We start from the raw sequence: 25,234 nt of genomic DNA, 5'->3' as shown, positions 1-25,234 counted from the left end.
GAAATGTTGTTTTAGAAGAAAATAACCTTTATATCTTTTCTTAAATCATACATACATGAGGCACGACAAAGGTGTAAGCATATCGTGGAGCGGATCAAGAAGTGGCCGTCTCCGTAACGTCTTGGACAGAGATGTGGTAACAAGCGCTAGCTAATATACTCTTGCTGCTAGGCAAAGGATTCCACAAGATATTTGTTTCTTCTTCAATCATTAATTAATTCCCAATGTAGTCTCTCAGTTCATAGTCTCTAGTTCATACATTGGTTCAATATTACTAAAGTAGATGTGAAAAAAAAAACTTTTTAACTTTTGCATTTTTTCCCCCAAAGGTTCAGTACAGCAAATATGATCCAACCTCAGAAATTTGAGACCAGAATATCAAACCAGAAGGTATCGAAGTCGTATCAAACTATCATCTAAGTTAATAAAAAGTTTGATAACATTTCCCTGAGATCAAGCCTCTGTGAGTTTCAGACGCGGAACAACATTCATTGACTGGAGTTCCTGTTACCACATAATGCACAGAACGAGTTAAGAAAGAAACATAAACAAGCCAGAGGATAACTATAAGAACGGGGTTTTTTTTAAGAGAGTCATTACTCCATTAGAGACCCACAAACCAGTAAAACCTAAAACATCAATGCTTCTTACTTATTTAGAAAGAAATTTGTATTCGAAGATCAAAACTACCAATAATTTCCAATGGGACCAAGGAGAGATTCAATTTGAGCGGGGTGGATCAGTGGTTTTACCTGGAATAGTAGCTTGCATGCATATGGGAGTTTCATAGTAGCAATGTTATCGCCATTTTTACATGTTGAACAACATGCCTTTTTAAGCTTGTAACTGTAATATCCCAACAAACCACAAGCTCTGCAAACCTGCAATCGAGGCTGTATCAAAACCAGTTGGGCATCCTAACCGTCTCCACGACATAAAAGATTACCCCATTCAATGTTGCTGATATCTTTTAGACAACATCAGCAAGACAAGGAGTTGCAATGACTTCACAGATTTTGCCACTTATAAAAACAGTGCATTACGATTTAGTTACCTGAACTTCAAAAGGATCACTAGAAACCATGAGCCGTTCGTAGATCAACATGCTGGCCCCATAAGCAATAAGACAATCTCGTTCCATTTCTCCCACCCTTAAACCTGGAACAGCGTTAGAGATACAATCAAATTCACAAACCAAAACCCTTAGTATAATAGTAGAAAACAGAACAATAACACGAAACAAGAGTAAATTTCACTAAGGCTCTCTGTAGTTTGGATAGGTCTCACAAACGAAACCTAACCCTTATAACAAAACGTAATAATAAAACACTCTTAAGGAAAAAAAGAAAATACAAGTCCTAAATTATTTCATAAATCATAAATCAAAAGAATATGTATCAAATCCAGAGTGAAGATACAGAAGTAAGAGGCACAAACCTCCATTCTTAGATTTCCCTTCAGTAGGCTGTCTTGTCATCATGACACGTGGTCCACTCCCTCGCGCATGCATCTTGTCTAGAACCTATTCAACATAAGTACAAAAAAGAGAAATTCTGTTTACTTTTTGAGAAAAACTACTGTACTCTGATATTTATTTATTTTTTAACAGACAAAAATATAGTTCACATAAGTTAAGAGGAACCTCACCATGTGTTTCAATTTCTGGTAATATATTGGCCCCATAAATATGTATGCTTCCAATGGCTCGCCACTGAGACCTGCAAGACTCTCAAGGTCGTCATGTTGATGTACAAGAAAGAATCATTAAACCCTATATTGCTTTAGAATAAGAATCAGCATGTCCGTTAAAAATGTCAAAGGATAATGTCTTCGCCCATTTTAGTGAGATCCTAAACGACTTTGTACACAAATAAATTAACAACAGACACTAGAATGAATTTTAACATGAAACTGCACATTCTAAAATGTGTACAGAATCATAATGCAGTACCTGAGTATAACAAGTCCTTCCCACTGTATGAGAACCCTTTCTCTACAAGGGTCGCACTGCAATGATAGAAGATCATACGATGACATTAAATGCCAAAAGAAAAGGTTATAAATGGAAGAGAAACCTCGTAGTTTACGAGAGAGAAAAAGTACCTTATAGTCTCAACCTTGTCTGCATGGCCTCCTCTTTCTCCAAAAGCACTACCATAATGAAATCTACCACAAGAAACCCCAGCCTTACTTCCAAGGAGTTCTATCATCTTACCTACTGTCATACGACTGTGACAAAAAATATGTTAATACATTCGTCAGTTTTAAATCTCAAGTAATCAAGAAGTTTCAGATGAAACTCGAAAGTTTTGGACCGACGGGATCATAACTGTTGCTTCAAGTTGGGTACCAAAACAGATTTTATGATTTTCTGCCAACTGGAAATCCACTGTTACTTGTTTGTTACATCGAAAAGATTCTTATAGTTAAGGCAACGCAATGGTAACAAATGAAGCAAAACCTCTACACAAAAGGCCCCATATACACGCACACACTCGTACACAAAATGCAGGATGTTTTGTTCTTTTGGCTCCACGTTATAAAAAGGCAGCACAGATAGATAGAGAATTGTCTTAAGGAAGAATTTCTAACCTTGGAAACCCATGTGGATTCATGATCAAATCAGGGCAAATTCCAAGCTCAGAAAATGGAAAATCTTCTTGCTGAATAATTGTACCACATACACCTTTCTGCCCATGCCTACTGCTGAATTTGTCACCAAGCTAAAAAAAAGCCGGACCAAGACATGATTAACACTGTAGAACACGAGGCCTAGGCTAGAAGCATAACAGTATTGAAGAAAACTATTCTCACCTCTGGTCGACGAGTATGTCGTATCATATATTTGATACATAACTGGTTATTTTTAAAAGGACACAGAGCAACTCTATCGACCACTTGTGTCTCCCCTTCAGGACCTTTGAAATACTCTCTGGCCGAACGGTATTGACTGAACATTACACAACGAACTGAACATCTGTGATTACAGTTTTAAGAAACAATTATGATCACATATTCGAGAAATATATTGGATACCTATCAGATAGCTGAGATGTACTCTTATTAATTACGTCCACAGGGGTTTGTTTATTTATATAAACATCATTTGGTCTGATAATTTCTCCCGGAGAAGCAATTCCATCATCGTCCAGTATCTTAAAAAGAAAAATTGATTTAAGATGTATTAGCAGAGGAAAAGGCCACAAGTCAAATAAATAATAAACAACAAAAAGCAGCAAGGAGATAAGGGAAGGAAAACGCCTTGATTCAGACACTATCACTAGCTGTTTGGATTAGAACTTTCCCGTCTTCAAACACAATAGGAGGGTTTATGCCATCTATGTCATAATTTCTAGGCAGAGTCATATTTTTTGGTAATGGAGAGTATAATTTGAGAGATAATCAACAACCATATCGTGCTTGGTCCCTCTTATAAGAAATTGCAAAAGTTAAAAAATGTATTGTCCTCAATGGATTACTTAGACTGTTTCCACAACATCTAAGAAATGCATAAAGAATTAGCAATGATAACAAAACATATTCCCAAAGATGCCATTTTAAAAATATGACGTCACAAGTCTTACGATATATGGCATATGCAGACAAAATGTAATACCTGCATCTTTTCTGCATCTGGGCCTGTTCTTTGTGGTCTGAGTATTCTGTCTACTGTATCGTTGTCGTGCTTCAGGCATGTAGCGACAATTCTGTTTCACAAGATAAGACAAGACAACACAAGCAATAGTTAATGTAAGAGACAGACTTTCAAAGAAAACAACTTTGCCACACAGAGAAATCCATTACATACTTTTTCATAACAATGCAGCGGCCGAAACCACGATCCAAGGAAGATTTGTTCATCACTATTGCATCCTCTATGTCGTATCCACTATAACTCATTACAGCAACTGTTGCGTTTTGACCTGCTCCAAGTTTATCGTATCCAACCTGTTAACAAGCATAATTTATTAGTTTCATATTATTAATACATTCATACTAGAGTAAAGAAACGTACCAATTCAATTGTCCTTGTGGTCAACAGGGGTCTCTGAGGATACACCAATAGGTAAAGCAATGTGTCCATCCGGTTTAACTAAATACAAAGATTATAAAAAACAAAATCAGTGTCTGACAGATTTAGACTTCATACAAAAACATGATGCAACGGAGAAGATACAGGCATTAAAGTATTTAGACTTCATACAATCAACTTAACTAAGTAAAACCTAAGATAGCATGATAGGCAACAATTTATCTAATCACACTAAAAGTGGAAAGAAGCAAGATTTGCTTCAGTGAAATGACATGGAAAGCATAAACGGACTTGCCTGGTTGTAAGCAATATTTCCCATAGCTTGTTTCCCCATAGCACACTGCACACAATGTAACAGGAATTAATGACTAATAACGAAATGCAAACCAACAAAAATTGCAGCTCTTAAGTCAGATTGTGCAGCCTTAAGTCAGATTGTCTAGAAACACAAACCTGATATGTATTTCTAGGTGACTGGTTATGGTGAGGGTAGGGAATAAGACCAGCAACAACACCTAAGATGGTGAAAGGTTCAATCTCAATGTGGGTTGTGTCTGCCCTTATCTTAGCAGCTTCTGCTCCTTCATCCAGTTCCGCAGTAGCTTCACTTTCATATAAAGCGATCTTGAAACAAGGAAAAAGAGCAGTTCATCATTCTAGGCTCCTTACGGTGCAATAAAATAGAATACAGCTGGAAATATGAGTCTGAGATGAACCAATGCATTATTTTCCTCATTGACATCAAGATACTCGATTAAACCGTCACGAATAAAGTCATCAAAAGTGCGAACTCCATCCTTCAGAAAAGTACAAATCAGTCAGCCAATGATTTTAAATTATACCACTATGACAACTATGCATGAATCTGGGAAAATATAACACATGTACCTGTAATTCCTTCATGTGGTGTTGTTTAACTCTTGATATTCCTTTATCCGCTATAACAAGTGGACGACACACCCGCCCACCATCAGAAGCAACGTAAACACAATGCTGGTAAACATTTTTTCTTTGGAGTCAGTGTCAGTAAACATTTGTAAATTCGTCAGAAAAAAATATATATATTAGCAGGAATTTAAATAAAAAAAAAATAGTTTCCTTCATCCTTTATAAGCAATCATCTACGAAGTTGTAGGTTTTATAATTCGCATCCTAAGCTGTAATTCTACTACAAAATACCAAAAGGGAGGCTACTAAGACTACAAATAAAACAACAAAATTAATTAATGTAGCTTCCACCATCTATTTTTAGCTCAGAAATCTTAATCTTCAGTTCTAGCTATATCAATCCATATTACCAAATATAAAGCTTAAGTAGTACATACACAAAACATAACCGAATAAATAAATTGGATTTTGCTTGGTGGACGAATGAGCAAAAGCTATCTATAAAGTGCACAACGCAAAACCTAGTACCTGCTTTTCGTTTGTGAACACACTGACGAACTCGCCAATTTTTCCAGCTCTACGCAGCCTTCTAAGTGAATTGGCGAAGTACTGAAACAATAGAAACTCGTGAAGCGGTGTAAATATGTGTATTGTGCTTGTTGGAGATCTGTGTCTTTATATAAAGTACCTGTGGCCTTCTATGTTTGCCAAGTATTAGCCCATTCAATATTACCAAAAATGAGTCAGGAGTATGCAGCTCCTCTGCTGACAATACTTCCAGATCTGTAACACCCAATTTGTAGCACTGTTTCCAGAGAATTAATTTGAACACACAGATTCAGCATTAGATTAACTAATTCTAGCAGAAGATAATGAGAAAGGGTAGTGTGGTTCCAGCGGTATCCTTCTCAAATCCATATCAAAGACGATTAATGCGAATAAATAGACTGCATGTGCCAAAAAAAATAGCAAACCCCTACCATAGCAACCAATGGCCCTTCCTCTTCATCCGTTGTGACATGAGTCATTAAAGCCAAGTTCTTGACAAGTCCACAAGCTTCGCCTTCTGGGGTATCACATGGGCAGAGCATGCCCCACTTGCACAAATCACAATACCAAAATCAGATGCAATGTAAAAGCAATAGTTTTCTTATTATCAGGCTGATAGAGAATGTATCATTACCTGGCTGGGTTCCAATGATCTAGGCCCACTTACTTTTCTGGACTTTTCAAATTGTGGCGAAATTTTCGTGATAAACCCCATGCTCCCAATAAAAGATAACCTTGTTAACACCTATATGAAATTTTTTTTTTGAGAATGAAGTAGCATGAAGGCGGCTGAAGACATACACAGATATATATAGAGAGAGTGAGACTGACCTGTGTCATGCCTTTTCTATGCATTCTAAACCTTTTAATATCGAAGTTTCCAGTTGAAAGGGTTCTTTCTAGCCCCAAAGTAATACTGTCAGTAAGATACTACGAGCACATGACAAAAGAAAATTGAAGTTTTACTATCAGAAATTTGACTCCAGTAACAATTTCTGCGAATCTAATCAATAAAAAAAAAATTACTGTCACAATTCAAGTAGCAAGGAAATGCAAGTTCATAAAGCAAGAGGTAATCGGCATAATAACACCTAGCTAATAATGAGCTTACTGCAAACAGAATTTTTTTTTTTTCCAACAACAGAAATATATTTTCTATTATTTCAAGAAACATGGAGGAAACACACAAAAAAAAAACAAAAAAAAACCTTAGAAAATGAATCTTTGATGTTATTTTGACAGAAGATCATTTGCAATTCCAAATTATAGGTGTCTAATACATGTTTTTCAGGTTAAGAAAATTGAATGCAGGACCTGAATCAGCAGGGAAATATATTTCCAAACTTACCTGGGAGATATCAAATTTGGAAGCCCGGTTTGCTTTTTTAAGAATTTCATCTACATTTCTAACGGCCTCACTGGTCATCGTTTTGAACAAATCCTGTAGCAGGGAGAGGGAGGGGAAAAAATAGGTAAGAACTAGACAAAATCTTACAAAAAAGGAAGAGAAAGTACTGTGCTTGGTGATATGTTGCAACGACACCTCAAAGAGAAGAGATATTAGTTGTCCAGATAACTCCAATCGCTTGTTACCAACATAATCCTACAAAAAGACGCACATTTGAGAACTCATGTTACAAGCAATATGAACTTTCGGGTTACAATAACACTTGTCTACAGATCATCCTTAGTTCATCTCAAATCACAGACCAACAAGTTAGCCATCATATTGAGTTAAATCTTTAAATATGAATGGCTCTTCTAAGAGACAGCCAAGAAAATTTGTAAGCCAATTTAAGCATGCCCTCCCTTTTTTCCATTGGCTAATCTTTAGTTAATCTAAGTATCTACAATGCCATACAAGCAATAATCCTAATAGAAGGTCATCATATTACCTTGTCATCCATTGCATCTTTGTTTAACATTGCTTCAATCATTCGTCTCAACATCACGCCAACATAGAAACATTTTTGACGGAAATTGTTGTCACGCACCTTAAGATACTTACAGGTACGTGCGCAAGAAATAATTCTCTGAGGATGTATAGAACTCTTCCGTCCTAGTAAAATCATGTAAATATACAATGTGGAAGTTTCAGTTAGCAAGAAAACTTTCATATTCAAATGTGCAGGGCCAAAAACATACTCTCCATCTGTATAGAGTTAAACTAGAGAGTGTGATAGTGGAATAAAGAATAAAACCATTTCAGGTAAAGGGCCGTATGATGTTTTTTTCACCTACAGTAATAAACAGATAAAAAGAATATGTCACATACTTCTTGCTGCAAATTGACAAAAGTCAAAATCTATTGTTATTCTAACATAACCTGATAGTTTCTACTGTTATTCTAACATAACCTGATAGTCTACTCTTCTGTTCAGCTTGTTTAGTCCTCAATGGAAAAACACGACAACATGGAAATAAATTGACGACTTAATCCCGATACATCACAAAGTGAGGTGGAAGGAACTAATTCTACCACCAGAAAGTGTATGACAGATCTCATTTCAGTAGACTGAGATATGAGCTATGGTCTTTTTTAAACTATAAAGAGATCTTTTTAAAACAGGGCAGTAAAATATTTTCTAGATTTTTTAGATAATTTTTGAAGCAGACGATGTGTTCACTAGAATCATTGAATAGAAAACTAAATGACTCAATAAGATAACTAAAAAAATGCACCTTTGCCTCGAGATACTCCAGTGCTTGTTTTTGTGTATTCACACCTTCACTAACACACTCCTGAAAATAAATAAGCATTCAGAGAGATAAATATGGCATGGAAGATTAAGAAATTCATGAACTTTCACACTCAACAAAAAGGACTAGCTAGGACATTGGTTTCGTATGGCAGTTTTTTATGTGAGACACGGGTAAATGATATTCACACATCACCTATAACTTTCAATAGCTATAGCAAGAGGGAGTACGAGTATTTTCCGAATGTCAACGAAAACCCTTCCATTCTAAGAGCCATAGCAGTTGCTTCTATATCTTTATGCATCACCAACCGACCATGGCGCTCACAAGTGCACCAGACTTGATCAATATGCATAGTATCAGATTTAAGTATCATTGTTTTGATTAACTTCCTAACTAAAATTGTGAGAACAAAAACAATCAACCACAAGGATCACTGCTACGTATTTAGTTTTGCCAATGAAACAGATTCAAAAATTCATATGACGAAAATTTATATTTATATCCATAAACTACAGCTGCTTCTAGGTTTAGCGTTATTATAAATTGAAAGGTTCACTCAAACACTAGCATCATTACGAAATTACCATAAATTAGACACAAGATAAAAAGCAGGGGGCTATAATACTTGCCTCAATAGAAGGTAAGAGTGATGCGCTAAAACGGGGATCCCTGCCAACCATTTGTACAATCTCTTGATCGCTCTCCATTCCCATAGCTTTTAGGACAATTATAACTGGAATCTATGACAAAATCACATGCTCAGCCAATAGAACCCAATGCTGAAAGATCTATAATTAAATTGGTGGACATGATAATGTATCTACACCTTTGTTACAAATCGATGAAGAAATAAATATATCTTCTCCTTTTCCATCTGAATAACTGTTTTGCTTTTCGTCATTTCAGTGCTGCTTGTGACGGATGCATTTATGCTGAAAATAAGCAGTAAAAGAAAGAGAGTGAGCAACTCGAAAAACTGATAAATGGAGAGTGGGCGGGTAAACAATGGAAGAACACTGCTGAAGAATAATAGAATGATTTGGCTTGAAAATGAATGTATTTGAGGATGCTTTCCATCAATACTACAGGGGCTAAAATATTGTAAGAGATCACTTACTTCCCTTTTTTATCAGAATCAATAATAATTCTATTCTTCGAAAGTTGTTCTTGTATCAACAACACCTGAAATGAACATCAAACACCAGCACAAGAAATGCATGGCTTCAGGTCACGTAAAAAGGAAAGGATCGCATGACAAACAAATCGGATAACTATTATTGACAGAAACAGCTAGAAACAGAAACACGTCAATTAGAACGAGAACAGCGTTGAACTGTGAAAAAAGACACACAATCGAGTCCGAACTAAGAGACGTAATAATACACAACATATATCCACAAAATCTAAGTTCGGACTACTAGGCAATCTATAGATTCCATATGATAGCTGGAAGAAGATTATATATAAATATATGAATTATCACCTTCTCAGTTCCTTTGATGACGAAGTATCCTCCAGGGTCAAGAGGGCACTCACCTAGAATCCAAATGAAGTACAAAAAATATTATGAACACGAAGATGTAATGTTAAAATAGGGGTACAAAATACAAACCCAATCTTGCAAGCTCCTCTTCATCTTTTCCATGTAATACACAGCGGCAACTCCGCAACATAATAGGCATCCTTCCGATAATTACGTTATCCTGAATAAAGAAACATCATATTCAGCCTGAGTTTGATTATAAGCATCATTATGTACAATAAATTTTCTTTCTCATTTACCTTTTTAGCTGGTGTCTTCACTCCATGACTTCCATGAACATAATCTATATTGACATATATTGGAGCAGCATACCTGGTAATTAAAACAAGAAGTTATAATGCATTTACCACAGCCAATAGAAAAGGAAAGTTATTGATGATGTAGACGGATGAGGAACAACATAAACAGGTGGAATTCAGATTCCAACTGCACAACATATGCTCAAACATCAAACTAGAAAACAAAGATATGACTAGTAAAGAACACTTTACGTCATGTCTGCTAATCGGCACATGTGCGGATTAAGTTGTTCCGCAATATTAAGATTTATAACTGAGGGTTCACCAACTCTGACTGACTTAAACCTGCATTAAAAGTTTAGCTACGAAAGGTTAGTTTTGTAAACAGGAGAAGTCCAATAGATAAGCACAATCTCTTTATATATGCATCTGTTGTAATGAGGACTTAGAAAAGGACTGCAAAACACCCACTATTTTACTTGAAACGAGACATCAATATTCATACATTGAGACTTGTCAGATACAAGAAGAAATTGAGATTACAAAGTTTGACCTTAGGAAGACTGATGGGTCAATGTCGGACTTAATAAGATTATTTGCCTGAACAATCTTTTTAATCCCGACATTGATAAAGTAATTGAAGGAATCCAGGTGTTGCTTCACAAGTCCTCTCACCTACAAAACAAGAACAATTACACAGTCAAGTATGAATCACTTTTGTCACCAAGATTACATACATTCCAAGTATCAAAGACTTGAAAGATTTTGTGTTTGAAAGATTTTGTGTTCTGTGTGTACCTTCAAGAACTCGGGAACGAGCTGGAACTTATCAGCTGTAGACTTGATAGGAGCTGAAAGCTTTTCCTTGTCGACGAAGTGATCATCATTGGTCAAGCTGTTTCAATAGAAAAGAGTAACATTATAAATCATCTAACTAGTTCAATTAAAATCTAAAATCATCGCCGAATCAACCAAAACAAAATCCATGAAAGAAGAACATACTCTAAGTCTTCTTGATCGAGACCCATCGCTAGTTAACTTGCAGTTAAGCTGTCAGTTACGAGCAAGGGAGAATCGTCGAAGAGATTTTGATGGGAGGGTTTCGTGCGATTCGAAGAAGAGATTGAAGCTGCGATCGTACAGTCTCTTTGGGAGGTAGATAAATTTTCTGAAGTTCTCTCCGGAAGAAATTATCGGCTACGGAAAGCGATGGCGGAGTGTTGCTGATTTGACAGGCAAGGGTTTAGGGAAGAGGTTCAGAGCAGAGACGACGGCTAAAGAAAATATGACGAGTAAAAAAATATAAAACGAAATACAATAGGGTTTTTATTGTAAATATAAATTTATCCCTTTTTGCGTTTGCGTTCGCGTTTGCGTTTCTAGGCCCCGACATTAAAGTCGGTTCGGTTCGATTGTTTTTTTTTTCTTTTACTTTTTTGTCACTGTGGTGAAAAAGATTAAGACGGTGCAAATTTTAGGTCGGTTCCATGATAAGTAAATCGTTCTTTTATTTTCTTTCCAATTTTTTGAAAGATTTTGTTGGGTACATTTATGTGAAATTTGGTACATTTTGGTTAATTCAGTTTGTTTGGAATTTTGGTTAATAGGAATATAATAGGATAAAATTAGGTATATATTTTTGGTTAGATTAGACAAAGAAATAAGACTGATCGGTATGATGCATCTGAACCAAGACTTGTCGATTTTAGCTCAAAACCGAAATCAAACAAATTAGCCAAACTTGAGCTTGGTTTAGTCTAATCCAAATATAGAAACCAAAGCAAATTGGGTGGACCATGTATTTCTTCCGGGTACTTTTATATAACATCAGTCTTACCCAAACTTTGGTCTTTTTACTAATTCGACCAAAAATGGATGTTTTAAATTTGTTGCTGTACATAATTAAAGTTTGAAATATGTTTTATATACACAAAATCTTGTAATTGAAATATGTATATCCCCTATTTAATATTTTGAAATAAATATAACTTGAAATTTTTTATAAATAGTTTTAAAAAATTCCTCCACCTAGTATATACATGAAGATGGTTAGTGTCGGTTTACTGTTACCAATCGAATATTAGCCACCACTACGGTAAAAGGAAAAATGCCAAAAAAATCTGAAGTTATTTTTATTTGAACGTTTAATACCCAATTGTTTTGGATTAGAATAAAAATACACCAAATAATAAAAACATGTCATTTAAAACCCAAAATAATTAGTATTGTTATTTTCATACCTACGATTTTTCAACAAAATCAAAATTCCAATTTTACCCTGATTATCTAATTAATTATTTATTTTTAATATAAAATTTTCGGTTTTCTGTTAACCATATCAAATCGAGAATTATCACTGGTTCTCTACTTCTTTATCTCTTCTTCCTCTTCCGTAAACTATGGCTTGGCTCAGTTCAGTCTAATCCAAACGCCGACGGACACACGTTCCAAATCTAATCATACTATAATTTCGCTTTAATCCTTCATGTAACCATATCCTTCTAAATTGTTCCTGAAACTTTCGAAATGTTATCCAAACTCCACTTTTAAAAAACTTATAAATAACATTTTAGGACTGAACCTGCTTTTAGTGACGACCTAAAACTCTTCACCCCGACGGCGCCGCCGCCTTCAGCTTTCGCCGGGGATGGATTCATCAGTAGAAGCTGTGGAGAAGATCTTGAATTACAGTTTCACGAACAAGAATCTTCTCAAGGAAGCGACAACGCAAACCTCTCCTGATTGCGTGGGCTTATCTCCTTTATTCAAGCGTCTTGAGTTCCTCGGCGATTCGGTTCTTGAGGTCGCCTTGTCGAATCACATTCACCTCACCTACCCTACTTCCACTTCCACATTCTGGGAGGTGCATAGCCTGCGACCTCCAAATGTTAGTAACGAGAAATTCGCTCGTGTCGCCCTCAATCACAACCTCTACCAACTCCTTAAACGTGACGTTCCTTTTCCTTCGTTAGAGGAAGAGGTACTTAAATCATCTCTTTCGTTATTGAATTGTCAGTTAAAAATGTGATTTTTGAATCATTAGAAACTTTTTTTCTTAAAGAGTTATTGAATGGTTGATTTGAAAACATGTTCTTATCAGTTAAGTGTGTCTATATATACTTAGGTTAAAGAGTTCACAGAGGCTGTGAGAAAAGAAGATGGTCCTGTTCCGTATGGTGGAGTGGTGAAAGCACCAAAAATTCTTGCTGACATTGTAGAGTCAATAGCTGGAGCTCTTTATGTTGATGTGAATTTTGATTTGCAAAGATTTTGGGAGGTACAGTACGTGTCTACTTGATTTTCGTTGTTTCTTATTCTTGTGCTATAACGGATCTCAGGTTAAAAGGGAATTTTTGCAGATCTTCAGGGGTTTTTTGGAGCCAATATTTACACTTGATGATATAAAGGAGCAACCTGAGGAAACATATCTTGCGCTTTCTCGTTTGGGTGATCAACATGGCAAGCGAATAGACTTCAGGTATTACGAACAAGAAAGAAGAGGATTTATTGTTGAGGTATATCTTGATGATGAGTTTATAGCAGCTTCGAGGTTTGTTAAAAGTAAAGAGCGAGCCAAGCTGCTCGCTGCTATCGAAGCGTTACAGAAGTTGTCAGAGCGTATGCCCACTGAAAAGATCAATAGTGATGATAAACTAGACTTCGAAAATGAAGATGTGAAACGAAAGCTGTTTGAGATTTGCTCGTCTGAAAAGCTCCAGTTACAGACTCGATCATCTTCTTCGCCCACTGCCTCTGAGAACCCTTTAGCCAATGAAATGACACAAGCAGAAATGGTTATTGATGAGGATAGTCCACATGTTGACCATGAAGATTCGAAAGGGGAGTTTTTTGAGATTTGCTCTAGTAGAAAGCTTCAGATTCATACTGAATTATCTTTGTTGCCCACTGCCTCGGTGAACCCGTTAACCTATGAAATAACAACAAAACAAATGGTTGTTGATAAGGATAGTCTACATGATGTACCCAAAGATGTGAAAGGGAAGTTGATTCATATCTGCGCCACCAATAAGTGGCCAAGGCCAGTTTTCAGGTATATCTTATTCCTACATTTTTCGTTTATTTATTCTCTAATTACTACTTACTGCTTAACAAGGACCACGATCCAAAGTCAAACTAATATCATTGAATAGTCTAGAATCTTTATAATCTCAAAGAAGGATAATGAGTAGAGAAATCGCATATATGCTCTTAAAAACTATAATCATAAGATGGCTATTTTTTTTTACGTTAAATGCTTGAATAAGCATGAAGTTGCCGTATTAATTTCTTTTTTGTTTCCAGTGTGGATGAGGAACAACGCCCAGAAAATAAGCAGTATGTTTGCTCAGTTAAGATTGAGATCCCAGCTATAGAGAGTACCTTTCACATGAAGGGAGATGCAAAATTAACGAAAAAGGAGGCAGAAAGATCCTCAGCCTACCACATGATAGGTGCCTTGAAATCTTCTCTAATGAGTCTTGTCATACGTAATCTGCGAATGCTGGAAAGTTTAGAATTGAAGAAGAGTCCATCTCTCTTTGGCTCAGAGATGGGTTCTGATTTAGTGGAAGCAGTGGAGAAGATCTTGAATTACTGTTTTGTGAACAAGAATCTTCTGAAAGAAGCGCTAACGCACGGTGATTATTCACCTTTATTCAAACGGCTTACGTTCGTTGGCGAGCCCGCTCTTTCTCTCGCCTTCACGAATTACATGTACCTCATGTACCCTAAGCTCGAACTGAAGGATCTGAATCTGTTGCAAGAAGCGAATACATGTAATGACAGATACGCTCGTGTGGCCGTAAAAAAGGGCATCTACCAATTCTTTATACAAAATGCTATGTCGTCCAAAAAAGAAGAGTCAGAAAGAAAGGTAAATAAAAAAATGTCTTGTTAATTGAGAACACCTCTCTCCTTAATGATATACTCACCACTTTTGGTATCATCTCTTAGATTATAAAGATTAAAGAGTTCATAGAGTTGATGGGCAAAGAAGATGATTCTGATCCAGATCCATACAGATTTTTGAAAGCCCCAAGATATCTCGCTAGTCTTGTAAATGTTGTAGCTGGAGCTGTTTATATTGATGTGGATTATAATGTACAAAGACTCTGGGAGGTCTGTTTTGTTTTCTCACTAGATTTTGTTTCTAATTCTGTGTTATATGATTCTGGATTTCTTAGAAAAGGAGTGATATTTGCAGATCGTCAGGGGTCTTTTTGAGCCAATATATACACTGGATGATTTGAGGCGGCAACCTCATCCACTTCTTACGCTTTTGTGTTTTGGTGAAAAACACGGCAAGCGAATCGAGTTCAGGTATGTTGAAAAGGGCGAGGCGACCACTGCTCAGGTATATATTGATGATGAATTTATTGCTCGTGGTGGGGACTCTCATAAGAATAGAGCTGATGCAAAGATGCAGGCTGCTAAGGCAGCGTTACAGAAGTTGTCAGAAACTACGCCCATTGAAATGGTTATGAAGTACATTGAATATGAAGATGCAAAAGAGAAGTTGATTGAGATTTGCAACAAGAGGAAATGGCCAAACCCGATTTACGACAGGTATATCTAATTTCTCATTTTGTCTTTTGCTTTTAACCACAAAGTTTTATTTTCGAAGTCAAATTGATTCCACCTTTGAGTAGTCTAGACTCTAGAGTCTTGTAATCTCAGGAAGCAGAATACATTCGCTCCATAGTTAAATTATCTTACAATCTAAGGGTAGTAAAAACGTGTATATCCTACATAAGATAAATGTGAGTTTGATAATTTTACTGTGTGTGCCTCAATAAGCACGAATGCGCCGTCTTAACTTGAAAACCATTTGGTTACTGTGTTCAAATCTTTTCAGTGTTGAGAGCTCTGAGGAGGGATATGTTTATTCAGCTAAGATTGAGACTCCAACTAAAGACGGTACCTTATGCATCGAGGGCAATAGAAAAAGACGGAGAAAGGTAGCAGAAAACTCATCAGCCTCCAACATGATAAGAGCCTTGGAATCTCCTCTAACGAGTCTTGTCATAAGTAAGATGAAAATGCAAAAAAAATTAGAGAAGGAGAAGAGGAAACTGGAAATGCAGGAAAGTTTAGATGAGAAGTATCCGCAAATGAAGGAAATTTTAGATAAGAAGAAGAATCCGCAAATGCAGAAAAGTTTAGATGAGAAGAAGAGTCTGCAAACACGGGAAAAATTAGATGATAACAATAATTCGCAAAGGCAGGTAAGCTTAGATGAAAACAAGAATTCGCAAACACAGGAAAGTGTAGATGAGAAGAAGAATCCGCAGATGCAAGAAAGTTTAGATGAGAACAAGACTCAGCCTTCAAAGAAGAGGAAGAGAAGACGATGAAAGAGTGGTTTAAGTTTTTGGTATGTTTGTTTGAAACAACTCACAAAAGCTTGTTACATCTCTCTTCTATAGTGTAATAATTCCTCTATTCACACACTTTTGTCATCTGTGTATTTCACTTTGTATGCAATCGTTCATCAATTTGTCACAAATCGATTTTGTTTATCGTAGCCGCAGCCACCTCTGATTTCGTTTAGCATTTCGTCTGTTCCATATCTTGTGGTCTCTTCTTTCTGTATTGGAGATGGTTAGAGAAAAAGCACAATTGGAGAATTTGTATATTCTTCTTTCGCCATTGTAGTAGTTAACGTTACAAAGGTCAGGGTTCTAAATTCTCAAAAAGTAAAGCTAAGTGTTTAAATTCATGTTTTTAGTAAAAAAGTCCAGGTTTATTTGACCAATTTGCCCCTTATACATATTTAGTGACCTAATTCTCTTCTTCTCCGAAGCTTTTCGCCGGAGATGGATGATGCAGTGGAAGCAGTGGAGAAGATCTTGAACTACAGTTTCGTGAACAAGACTCTTCTCAAGGCAGCCTTACCTCAAACGTTCCCTGAAGATTGTGCTGAAGAATCATCTATTCTAAACAACCGGCTTGAGCTTCTCGGCGACTCCGTTCTCGAGGTCGCCTTCACTAATTACATCTACCACGCTTACCCTAATCTCAAACTCAATGAGTTGCGTGACTTGCGAATTGCAAATGTAAGTAAAGAGAAGCTCGCTCGTGCCGCCGTCAAACACAACCTCCACCGATACGCCATACACGAGAAATGTTCTACTACAGGTGAAAAGGTAAACTATCATCTGAATCATATGTGCGAAGAGAGTGTTGAGATATTTGAATGTTCTTTAGTATTAAGTGGTTTAATTTTTTTTTTTTTTTGAAGTTTATTGAGGCAGTGAGCAGAGAAGGTGATCATGTTCTGTATAATGAATTGGTGAAAGCACCAAAAGGGTTTGCTAATCTTGTAGAGTCAATAGCTGGAGCTGTTTATATTGATGTAAATTATGATGTACAAAGACTTTGGGAGGTTTGTTTCTGGTTGTGGTTGTTCTTCACTAGATTTGTGTTTCTAATTCTATGTTTATTAAAAAAGAGAGGACAATTTTGCAGATCTTCAGGGGACTTTTGGAGCCAATATATACACCGGATGATTTACGGCTGCAACTTAAACCATCATCTCTTGCACTTTTTCGTTTAGCTGATGAACACGGCAAGCGAATCGATTTCAGGTATTGGAAAGATGTCGGCAGAGACAAACATGTTGCTGAGGTATATCTTGATGATAGATTTATAGCTGCTGGGCGTGCTAAAAATATACATATTGCGAAAGTGCTTGCTGCTGCGGGAGTGTTACAGAAGCTGTCAGATTGTCTTCCCATAGGCAACATTATTGATGAGGATAATCCCTTAACCGAGGAAATGACAGAAGAAGAAATAGTTTTTGATGAGGATAGTCCACATGTAGAACCTGAAGATGGGAAAGGGATGTCGTTTGAGATTTGCTCCACTGATAATCTCCAATTACAGACTGAGTTGTCTTCTTTTCCTTCCACCTTTGAGAACCCTTTAACCGATGAAATGGAAAAAGAACAAATGTTTATTGATGAGGATAGTCCACATGATGAACCTGACGACGCGAAAGGGAAGTTGTTTGAGATTTGTGCCAATAATAAGTGGCCGGATCCGATTTTCAGGTATATCTTATTTCTAGGGAACATTTTTCTTTGATTTGGCTGTTTTATTTTTCTGTGTACTACTTACTAACAAGGACCATGGGTTCCTCAAAAATCTGTGGGTAGAGAAATAACATAAATGCTCTTAAAATATATGTAAGATCAATGTGAACGAGTATGGCTATTTTTTACTTTATGAGCCTCAATAAGCACTAATGTGCTGTATTAACTTTAAGTGCTTTGTTACTGTGTTTAACTCGTTGCAGTGTTGAAGAAGAAAGCGGGATAAAAAATGAGCAGAGATTTGTTTGTTCAGTTAAGATTGAGATCCCAACTATAGAAGGTTCTTTTCACATGAAGGGAGATGTAAAACCAACGAAAAAGCTAGCAGAAAATTCCTCAGCGAATCACATGATAAAAGCCTTGGAATCTTCTATGATGAGTCTTGTCATAAGTAATCTGCAAATGCCGAAAAGTCTAGATGAGAACAAGAAGAATCTGCAAATGCAAGAAACTTCAGATGAACACAAGAATCTGCGTTTAAAGAAGAGGAGAACTACTTATGAAATGACACCAAATGAAATGGGTACTGGTGAGGATAGTCTAGGTCTTGAACCTGAAGATGTGAAAGGGCAGTCGATTGAGATTTGCTCCACGGATAAGCTCCAGACACAGACTGGATCATCTTCTTTTCTAACCGCCTCTAAGAACCCCTTAAGCGATGAAATGACAGAAGAACAAATAGTTATGGATGAGGATAGTCCACATGTTGAACCTGCGGATGTGAAAGGGAAGTCGTTTAAGATTTGCTCTACTAAAAAGCTCCAGCAACAGACTGGATCTTCTTCTTTGCCTACTGCTGCTGAGAACCCGTCAACCTCTGATATGACAACAAAACAAATGGTTGGTGATAAGGATAGTCTACATGTTGAACCCGAAGATGTGAAAGGGAAGTTGTATGAGATTTGCGCAAATAATAATTGGCCGAACCCGGTTTTCAGGTATATTTTTTTTCCAGCGTTTATCTTTGCTTTAGCAGGAATCTTTCTTTTCTAATTACTACTTACTGCTTAATAAGGACCATTATCCAAACTCAAACTAATATCTTTGAGTAGTGTAGAGTCTTATAATCTCAAAGAAGGATAATGTGTTTGGTAATTCGTGGTTAAAATTCTTTCAATCTTGGGTAGAGAAATCACTGTTTTTACTTTGTGTGCCTCAATAGGCGCAAGTATGCTGTATTAACCTTACAACATTTTTTTACTGTGTTTAACTCTTTCTAGTGTTGAAGAAGAAAGAGGGCCAGAAAATGAGCAGAAATTCGTCTGTTCAGTTAAGATTGAGATCCCAACTATAGAAGGTTCCTTTCACATGAAGGGAGATGTAAAACCAACGAAAAAGCTAGCAGAAGTTTCATCAGCGGATCACATGATAAGAGCCTTGGAATCTTCTATGATGAGTCTTGTTATATGTAATCTGCAAATGCCGAATAGTTTAGATGAGAAGAAGAAGAATCTGCAAATTCAAGAAAGTTTAGATGAAAGCAAGAGTCTGCATTCAAAGAAGAGGAGAACTACTTATGAAATGACACCAAATAAAATGGTTACTTGTGAGGATAGTCTAGATGTTGAACTTGAAGATGTGAAAGGGAAGTCAACTGAGATTTGCTCCACGAAGAAGCTCCAGACACAGACTGGATCATCTTCTTTTCAAACCACCTCTGGGAACCCCCTAAGCGATGATATGACAGACGAACAAATAGTTATTGATGAGGATAGTCCACATGTTGAACCTGAGGATGTGAAAGGGAATTCGTTTGAGATTTGGTCCACCGAAAAGCTCCAGTTACAGACTGAATCATCTTCTTTGTCTGCCGCATCTGAGAACCCTTTAACCAATGAAAAGAAACAAGAACAAATGGTTACTGATAAGGATAGTTCACATGTTGAACCTGACAACGCAAAAGGGAAGTTGTTTGAGATTTGTGACAAGAAAAAGTGGCCGAGGCCGATTTTCAGGTATATCTTATTCCTACATTTTCTTTCATTAAGTAGGAAATTTTGTTTTCTATGTACTACTTACTGCTCAACAAGGACCATGATCCAGAGTCATATTAATATCTTCGTGTAGTCTAGAGTCTTATAATCTCAAAGAAGGAGAGTTCCTTTGCTAATCCATAGTGAAACGTGTACCATCTAGGGTAGAGAAATCACATGTATGCTATAAAAAAACTATACATGCTTTTTTGTTTTTACTTGCCTTAATAAGCACTAGTATGCTGTACTAACTTAAAAACTTTTTTGTTACTGTGTTTAACTCTTTTCAGCTTTGAAGTAGAAAGAGGGCCAAAAAATGAGCAGAAAATTGTTTGTTCAGTTCAGATTGAGATCCCAACAATAAAAGGTACCTTTTTCATAAAGGGAGATGCAAAATCAAAGAAAAAACAAGCAGAAAACTCAGCAGCTTACCACATGAGAAGAGCCATAAGTAATCTGCAAATGCCAGAAACAATTAATAAGAAGAAGAAATCATCTCTCTTTTGCTCAAAGATGGATTCTGATTCAGTGGAAGCAGTGGAGAAGATCTTGAATTACATTTTCAAGAACAAGGATCTTCTGACTGAAGCGCTATCGCAAACCTCTTCTCAATTCAAACGGCTTATGTTTGTCGGCGAGGCAGCTCTAGAACTCGCCTTCACGAATCACATCTACCTCATGTACCCTAAGGTTGGAGCCAGGGAGATGAGTCTGTTGCGAATCGCAAATACAAGAAACAAAAATTACGCCCGCGTTGCCGTCAAACACAACATTTACCAATTCTTCATAAGCAAACTCAAGTTAGATGAAAAGGTTACTCACCATTTCTTGTGGTTACCAACTCCACATTATGTTTGCTTGGTTGACAACAACACTTTTTGGTGTCATCTTTTAGATTAAAGTGTTCTCAGAGGTGGAGGGCAAAGAGAATGGCCCAGTTCCTCAATCGGCGAAACCCCCAAAAGTAGTCTCTGACCTCGTCGATTCTGTAGCTGGAGCTGTTTTCATTGATATGAATTTTGATGTTAAAAGACTCTGGGAGGTACGTTGTGTTCTCCACTAGATTTGTGTTTCTAATTCTATGTTATATGATTCTCAACTTTTTAAAATAAAAGGAGCAAAAATTTGCAGATCTTCAGGGGTCTTTTCGAGCCACTATATACATTGGAGAATTTGCGGCTGAGACCTCAACCACTTCGTACCCTTTTTTGTATGGGTGATAAGGAAAATGGAAACAGGACTACTAGCGCTCACATAGATCTTGATGATGAATTTATAGCTCGTGGGAAAAATGAAAAGACTAGAGATGCAGCGAAGATGAACGCTGCTAAGGAAGCATTACAGAAGTTATCAGAAAGTATGCCCGTTGAAATAGTTATGGAGGAGGATAGACTAGACATTGAAATTGAAGATGCAAAAGACAAGTTGATTGAGATTTGCAACAAGAGAAAGTGGCCGAACCCGGTTTACAGGTATATCTTAGTATGAAAGTTGTGATGTCATCTAATCTATTGTTTTGCTTTGTTGAGGTCGGTTATTTTTGCTGTGTGTGCAGCACGCTGAAACCCTTTTTTGTTTTACTGTGTTTAGTGTTGAGAACTATGAAAGACCTGGGGGATTTGTTTGTTCAGCTATGATTGAGACTACAACTGAAGAAGGTACGTTATACGCCAAGGGAGATAGAAGAAGACGGAGAGAGACAGCAGAGAACTCCTCAGCCACACACTTGTTAAGAGCCTTGGAATATTCTCTGAAGGACGATTTGTAATGTTAGATATGTACTTTTGAGCCACCATTAGCTTAGATATGTACTTTTGAGCCTTGTAATCGTCTTATGTGAGAGAAGAAGAGGCTCGGCCTAGTTTCAGCCAACATGTTACATGTTTTGTTGTTTTGATTCAATAAGTAGACATCTAATAAACCAAACCTAGGCTTCAAGTATCTCCCCCGGAGATTTAAAATAAGTAAATTACTTTGTTGTTTTGATTCTTTAAACAGCTACTTAGTTTAGATGAGAAGAAGAAGAATCTTCTAATGCAGGAGGAAAGTTGAGATGAAAACAAGAATCTGCATTCAAAGAAGAGGAGAACTGTTTAAGTTTTTTTTGGGGGTAAATTCTCGTTCTTCACAGTTTACAAATGCTTATTACATCTGTTTATATAGTGTGCAATGAGAGAGAGTCTCTAGATTCCAAAAATAGTTCCTCCATTCTCACACTTTTGTCATTCTGTGTCTAACATCGTATGCGCTCGATCTGTCTTTTTAGTTTTTATATTATTCATACACACGAGGTTAGTTAAACGATGTTAGTTAAAGAATTTGGGCAATTAGTCGAGAGAGACAATCGCAGGATATAATGTGGCGCTCTTTTAACAGTAACAAAAACATGTATGTGCGTACTATTAAAATCGTCTTGCGCACGCTGAGTTACAAATAAAAAAGTATATTATCTACAATAATAATAATAAAAAAAATCAAACTAATTTTACTTTTAAAGTTTTAATATATATATATATATATATATATTATATTCTATTAATCTATGGTATATAGATTAATAAGAAAAGAACAATTCCCAAACGAACAAACTTTAAATTTCCAAGAAAAACGTTTACTAGTAAATAATTTTAATTTTGCAACCTAATAAGTAATAAGTAATGATTCTATTAATTAGGGTATCCACCAAGCCTCCCTTGTTAAACAAGTTTAAACCAATATTAGTGGGTGGGATTTCTTACTCTAATCTATATATAATAATCTTCTACCAGTAACCCTAATTATACGCGAGTGGCTCATACTCATTGGATTGCCAAAAACCCTATGGTGCGGTTAGATGTGGTTGGTGAAGGACAAACCGAAGCCAATCTGGTTCGATTTTAGCTCTCTCTCTCTCGTTTTGTTGCTTGGTCTGTACATGCTTATGGTTCGTTTGATTCGAAATTGGCTTTTGATTTGTCGTATCCTGTAATGAGTTTTTGTTTCGCTTTTGTTGTTGATACGCTTGAAATTGTAGACTTGTTGTCTTTTAAAAAAAAAAAAAAAAACTGAAACAGAGACAAAAACACTCAAATCTGAGTTTCCTCCTTACATTAATTGTTGTGATCCTCGCAGGTAAAAAACCTTCTTCTCTTTTGTTGATTTGTATTGGAGTATATACCATAACGCATTACCGGTTTATCTGCTCTGTTATAACAAGCTCCGCAAGTGTAGTGTCTATATCTCTAACTACTTGTAGATACTACTAGATTTATATGTAATCACAAACTCTCAATAAGAAATATACAGAAATTCTTTCACGCATCTGGTTCTCTTCAATTTGTTTAGCAGCTATCACATGCCCTCTCTGCTTATGCTCGTTTGCTTCGAAATTTGTGGCTTTTTGATTTCTCCTCGTTCCCTGTAATGAGTTTTGTTTCACTTTTGTTCCTACCCTTGAAATCTTAGACTCTTTTTATAGATTGAATCTTAGTTTATTCCTTAAATGTTGTGATCTTCAATTGAATTGCAGGTCATAATATGTTTCTTCTCTCTGTTTCTTTGATTAGATATCATTATCAATTTAGAAGAAGAACTTGGATATCGAGAGTGTTTGTTTAGACAGAGAGCATAATAGAAGTAAACTACTTCATTGTTCGATCTCTTCTTTTGCTTGCTACTACTAATTAAGAGTTCATTTAGTTGGGTTTTGGCACCAAAATGTGCATCAGTCAACACTTGTTTTGAGGAAGGATGGATCTATAACAAAAGTTAACAATACCCTTGTTGAATTGTCTTGTCATTCGTTTGTCTTCAAAAGCTTTTGAGCCTTTCAATTTGTAGCTCAGAACTTCAACCTGACTGACTCTTGTTTATCCTTCTTAGTCTTGATAGCTTTTGTTTGTATTCTTGTAGGAGGAATAGGATGCTCTTCTTGCACTTGCAGTAATCAGTACTCTGATGGATATTTCAAATGATTTATCTCTTATTTGTTCTAAAATGGACAGGTGTACTACGGCGGTGGTTCCTTTGAGAGATCGTTTAAGAGTACTCGGCAAAGGAAACTTTATCTGACACGTCTGCTGATGAACCAATTCATTGCGGTGAAAGAATTGATCAATGATTTCACATTTGCGCATCCCGAGTTGTCTGCAAAGGAGACTTGTTCATCTGGCAGTGCAAGAAGAAGAACCTCTCCTTGGATGATGATGATGAATGAGACTGTCATGGAGCACAAACAACAACACTCTGCTGTCCCTAAAACAACACTTGAAGAGGAGCTAGCCGAGCGAAAAAAGAGTCTTCGACTTAGAGAATTGGCCTTGCTACAGACTGTGCTAGAACTACGAATCAAAAAGAAAAATTTTAAAATGTAATACAGATATTATTAGATCATATGCATTTAAGGAAGATTATGTTTTGAAAACAAACAGAAAGCTTAATGTCTCTCTCCTTCCATTATTATGGAGTTTAGTCTTGACGACCCAGATACAGAAGACAGTAAAGCCTGATTACGTCGTTCACTTGTATCTCCCTTTCTTCCACTTCTTCCAGTTGTCTCATCGCTTCTTCCAGTTGTCTCATCGCTTCTCTCCCTCGTCTCTCTTCTTCATACCCTTCTCTAAGTTCTCTCGCTGACTCTGCAATACTCACCACCTCTTCCATAAGTCCTTGTGCTGATCTGAGATATTCCTCTGCCTTTGCCATAGTCGTCCCTTCTAGGCTTGTTGTCTCGCTGCATGTAAATTGAATATGAGCAAGAATCATTTCAAAAAGAACAAGTAAGAGATGGGGGTAGTAACCTAATCCTCATTTTTCTGACATCTTCCAAGTGGTTTTGAAAATCATCATTAAACGGGATCATTGCTTGCAAGTGTTGTTCGTATTCTCTCATACTTTCGTTTGTTTTTCTCTCTGTTTCACAGATCCGCAGTAGGAGAGCTCTTTTTCTTGATTCAGTCACACAATCTCTTGGCCTTATCAAAAACACACATCATAACAAAAAGAGACACTAGAAGACTCCAGGCGACTAGAATGTATCCAGAATTCCTAATCTCATCGCGATTCTCAATTCCTAATCCCGATCTAGGCAAACAAGTCTCGGCCACAATCACCGGAAGATTCTCGTGGCCTGTGGCGGCCATAAAGCCAAAAACAACATCAGTCGAGCAGTTGGATCGGAACAAATCGATGGGACAAAGAGTGATTAGTAAAGATGAGTTGGTTTCTTCGAGAAA

General features: G+C 36.7%; 3 protein-coding genes and 1 pseudogene across 4 annotated transcripts; 3 read left to right on the top strand and 1 right to left on the bottom strand.

The window, feature by feature from the left end:
- Window positions 1-286: 286 nt before the first annotated feature.
- LOC104760419 (DNA-directed RNA polymerase III subunit 2-like) lies at window positions 287-11,264 on the bottom strand (annotated as a pseudogene). Its single transcript, XR_015588240.1, has 37 exons — window positions 10,958-11,264; window positions 10,754-10,850; window positions 10,509-10,630; window positions 10,208-10,300; window positions 9,956-10,028; window positions 9,786-9,876; window positions 9,657-9,709; window positions 9,291-9,355; window positions 9,000-9,105; window positions 8,803-8,913; window positions 8,153-8,212; window positions 7,672-7,707; window positions 7,366-7,529; window positions 7,014-7,073; window positions 6,819-6,911; window positions 6,302-6,400; window positions 6,105-6,215; window positions 5,902-6,018; window positions 5,610-5,726; window positions 5,450-5,530; window positions 4,922-5,026; window positions 4,750-4,830; window positions 4,487-4,657; window positions 4,329-4,373; window positions 4,016-4,093; window positions 3,809-3,948; window positions 3,617-3,707; window positions 3,037-3,155; window positions 2,815-2,950; window positions 2,593-2,723; window positions 2,104-2,229; window positions 1,952-2,007; window positions 1,648-1,718; window positions 1,438-1,522; window positions 1,055-1,158; window positions 753-881; window positions 287-504 (listed from the first exon to the last, which is right to left on the bottom strand). The product of XR_015588240.1 is annotated as a DNA-directed RNA polymerase III subunit 2-like (transcript).
- A 1,031-nt stretch (window positions 11,265-12,295) lies between these two features.
- LOC104760418 (ribonuclease 3-like protein 3) lies at window positions 12,296-16,473 on the top strand. Its single transcript, XM_010483339.3, has 7 exons — window positions 12,296-12,935; window positions 13,080-13,232; window positions 13,315-14,006; window positions 14,258-14,828; window positions 14,909-15,073; window positions 15,159-15,520; window positions 15,810-16,473. The coding sequence occupies exons 1-7, from the start codon at window positions 12,603-12,605 to the stop codon at window positions 16,306-16,308; spliced, it is 2,775 nt and encodes a 924-aa protein (XP_010481641.2). The 5' UTR covers window positions 12,296-12,602; the 3' UTR covers window positions 16,309-16,473.
- Window positions 16,474-16,591: 118 nt separating this feature from the next.
- Window positions 16,592-21,947, top strand: LOC104760417 (ribonuclease 3-like protein 3). The gene is made up of 9 exons (XM_010483338.3): window positions 16,592-17,100; window positions 17,196-17,339; window positions 17,423-18,006; window positions 18,252-18,986; window positions 19,269-20,003; window positions 20,312-20,834; window positions 20,917-21,063; window positions 21,153-21,493; window positions 21,612-21,947. Exons 1-9 carry the CDS (start codon window positions 16,771-16,773, stop codon window positions 21,787-21,789), a joined length of 3,717 nt encoding a protein of 1,238 aa, XP_010481640.2. The 5' UTR covers window positions 16,592-16,770; the 3' UTR covers window positions 21,790-21,947.
- Window positions 21,948-22,728: 781 nt separating this feature from the next.
- On the top strand, window positions 22,729-24,427 carry LOC104760416 (uncharacterized). The gene is made up of 2 exons (XM_010483337.3): window positions 22,729-22,889; window positions 24,005-24,427. The coding sequence occupies exons 1-2, from the start codon at window positions 22,842-22,844 to the stop codon at window positions 24,371-24,373; spliced, it is 417 nt and encodes a 138-aa protein (XP_010481639.1). The 5' UTR covers window positions 22,729-22,841; the 3' UTR covers window positions 24,374-24,427.
- The last annotated feature ends 807 nt before the right edge of the window (window positions 24,428-25,234 follow it).

This window comes from Camelina sativa, chromosome 18 (genome assembly GCF_030686135.1).
Source record: "Camelina sativa cultivar CO46 ecotype springtype chromosome 18, ASM3068613v1".
Lineage (NCBI taxonomy): Eukaryota > Viridiplantae > Streptophyta > Magnoliopsida > Brassicales > Brassicaceae > Camelina > Camelina sativa.
The sequence above is the reverse complement of the archived record's forward strand: the minus strand, read 5'-3'. Positions and strand labels throughout refer to the sequence as shown.

Excerpts from the sequence above, each read along its gene's own strand:
- LOC104760416 (XM_010483337.3), top strand. The coding sequence starts at position 22,842 with ATGGTGCGGTTAGATGTGGTTGGTGAAGGACAAACCGAAGCCAATCTG. Across the intron at positions 22,890-24,004 it reads GACAAACCGAAGCCAATCTG|GTGTACTACGGCGGTGGTTC; the intron begins GTTCGATTTTAG and ends TAAAATGGACAG.
- LOC104760417 (XM_010483338.3), top strand. The coding sequence starts at position 16,771 with ATGGATGATGCAGTGGAAGCAGTGGAGAAGATCTTGAACTACAGTTTC. Across the intron at positions 18,987-19,268 it reads TGGCCGAACCCGGTTTTCAG|TGTTGAAGAAGAAAGAGGGC; the intron begins GTATATTTTTTT and ends AACTCTTTCTAG. Across the intron at positions 21,494-21,611 it reads TGGCCGAACCCGGTTTACAG|TGTTGAGAACTATGAAAGAC; the intron begins GTATATCTTAGT and ends TACTGTGTTTAG.
- LOC104760418 (XM_010483339.3), top strand. The coding sequence starts at position 12,603 with ATGGATTCATCAGTAGAAGCTGTGGAGAAGATCTTGAATTACAGTTTC. Across the intron at positions 13,233-13,314 it reads ATTTGCAAAGATTTTGGGAG|ATCTTCAGGGGTTTTTTGGA; the intron begins GTACAGTACGTG and ends GAATTTTTGCAG. Across the intron at positions 14,829-14,908 it reads AAGAAGAGTCAGAAAGAAAG|ATTATAAAGATTAAAGAGTT; the intron begins GTAAATAAAAAA and ends ATCATCTCTTAG.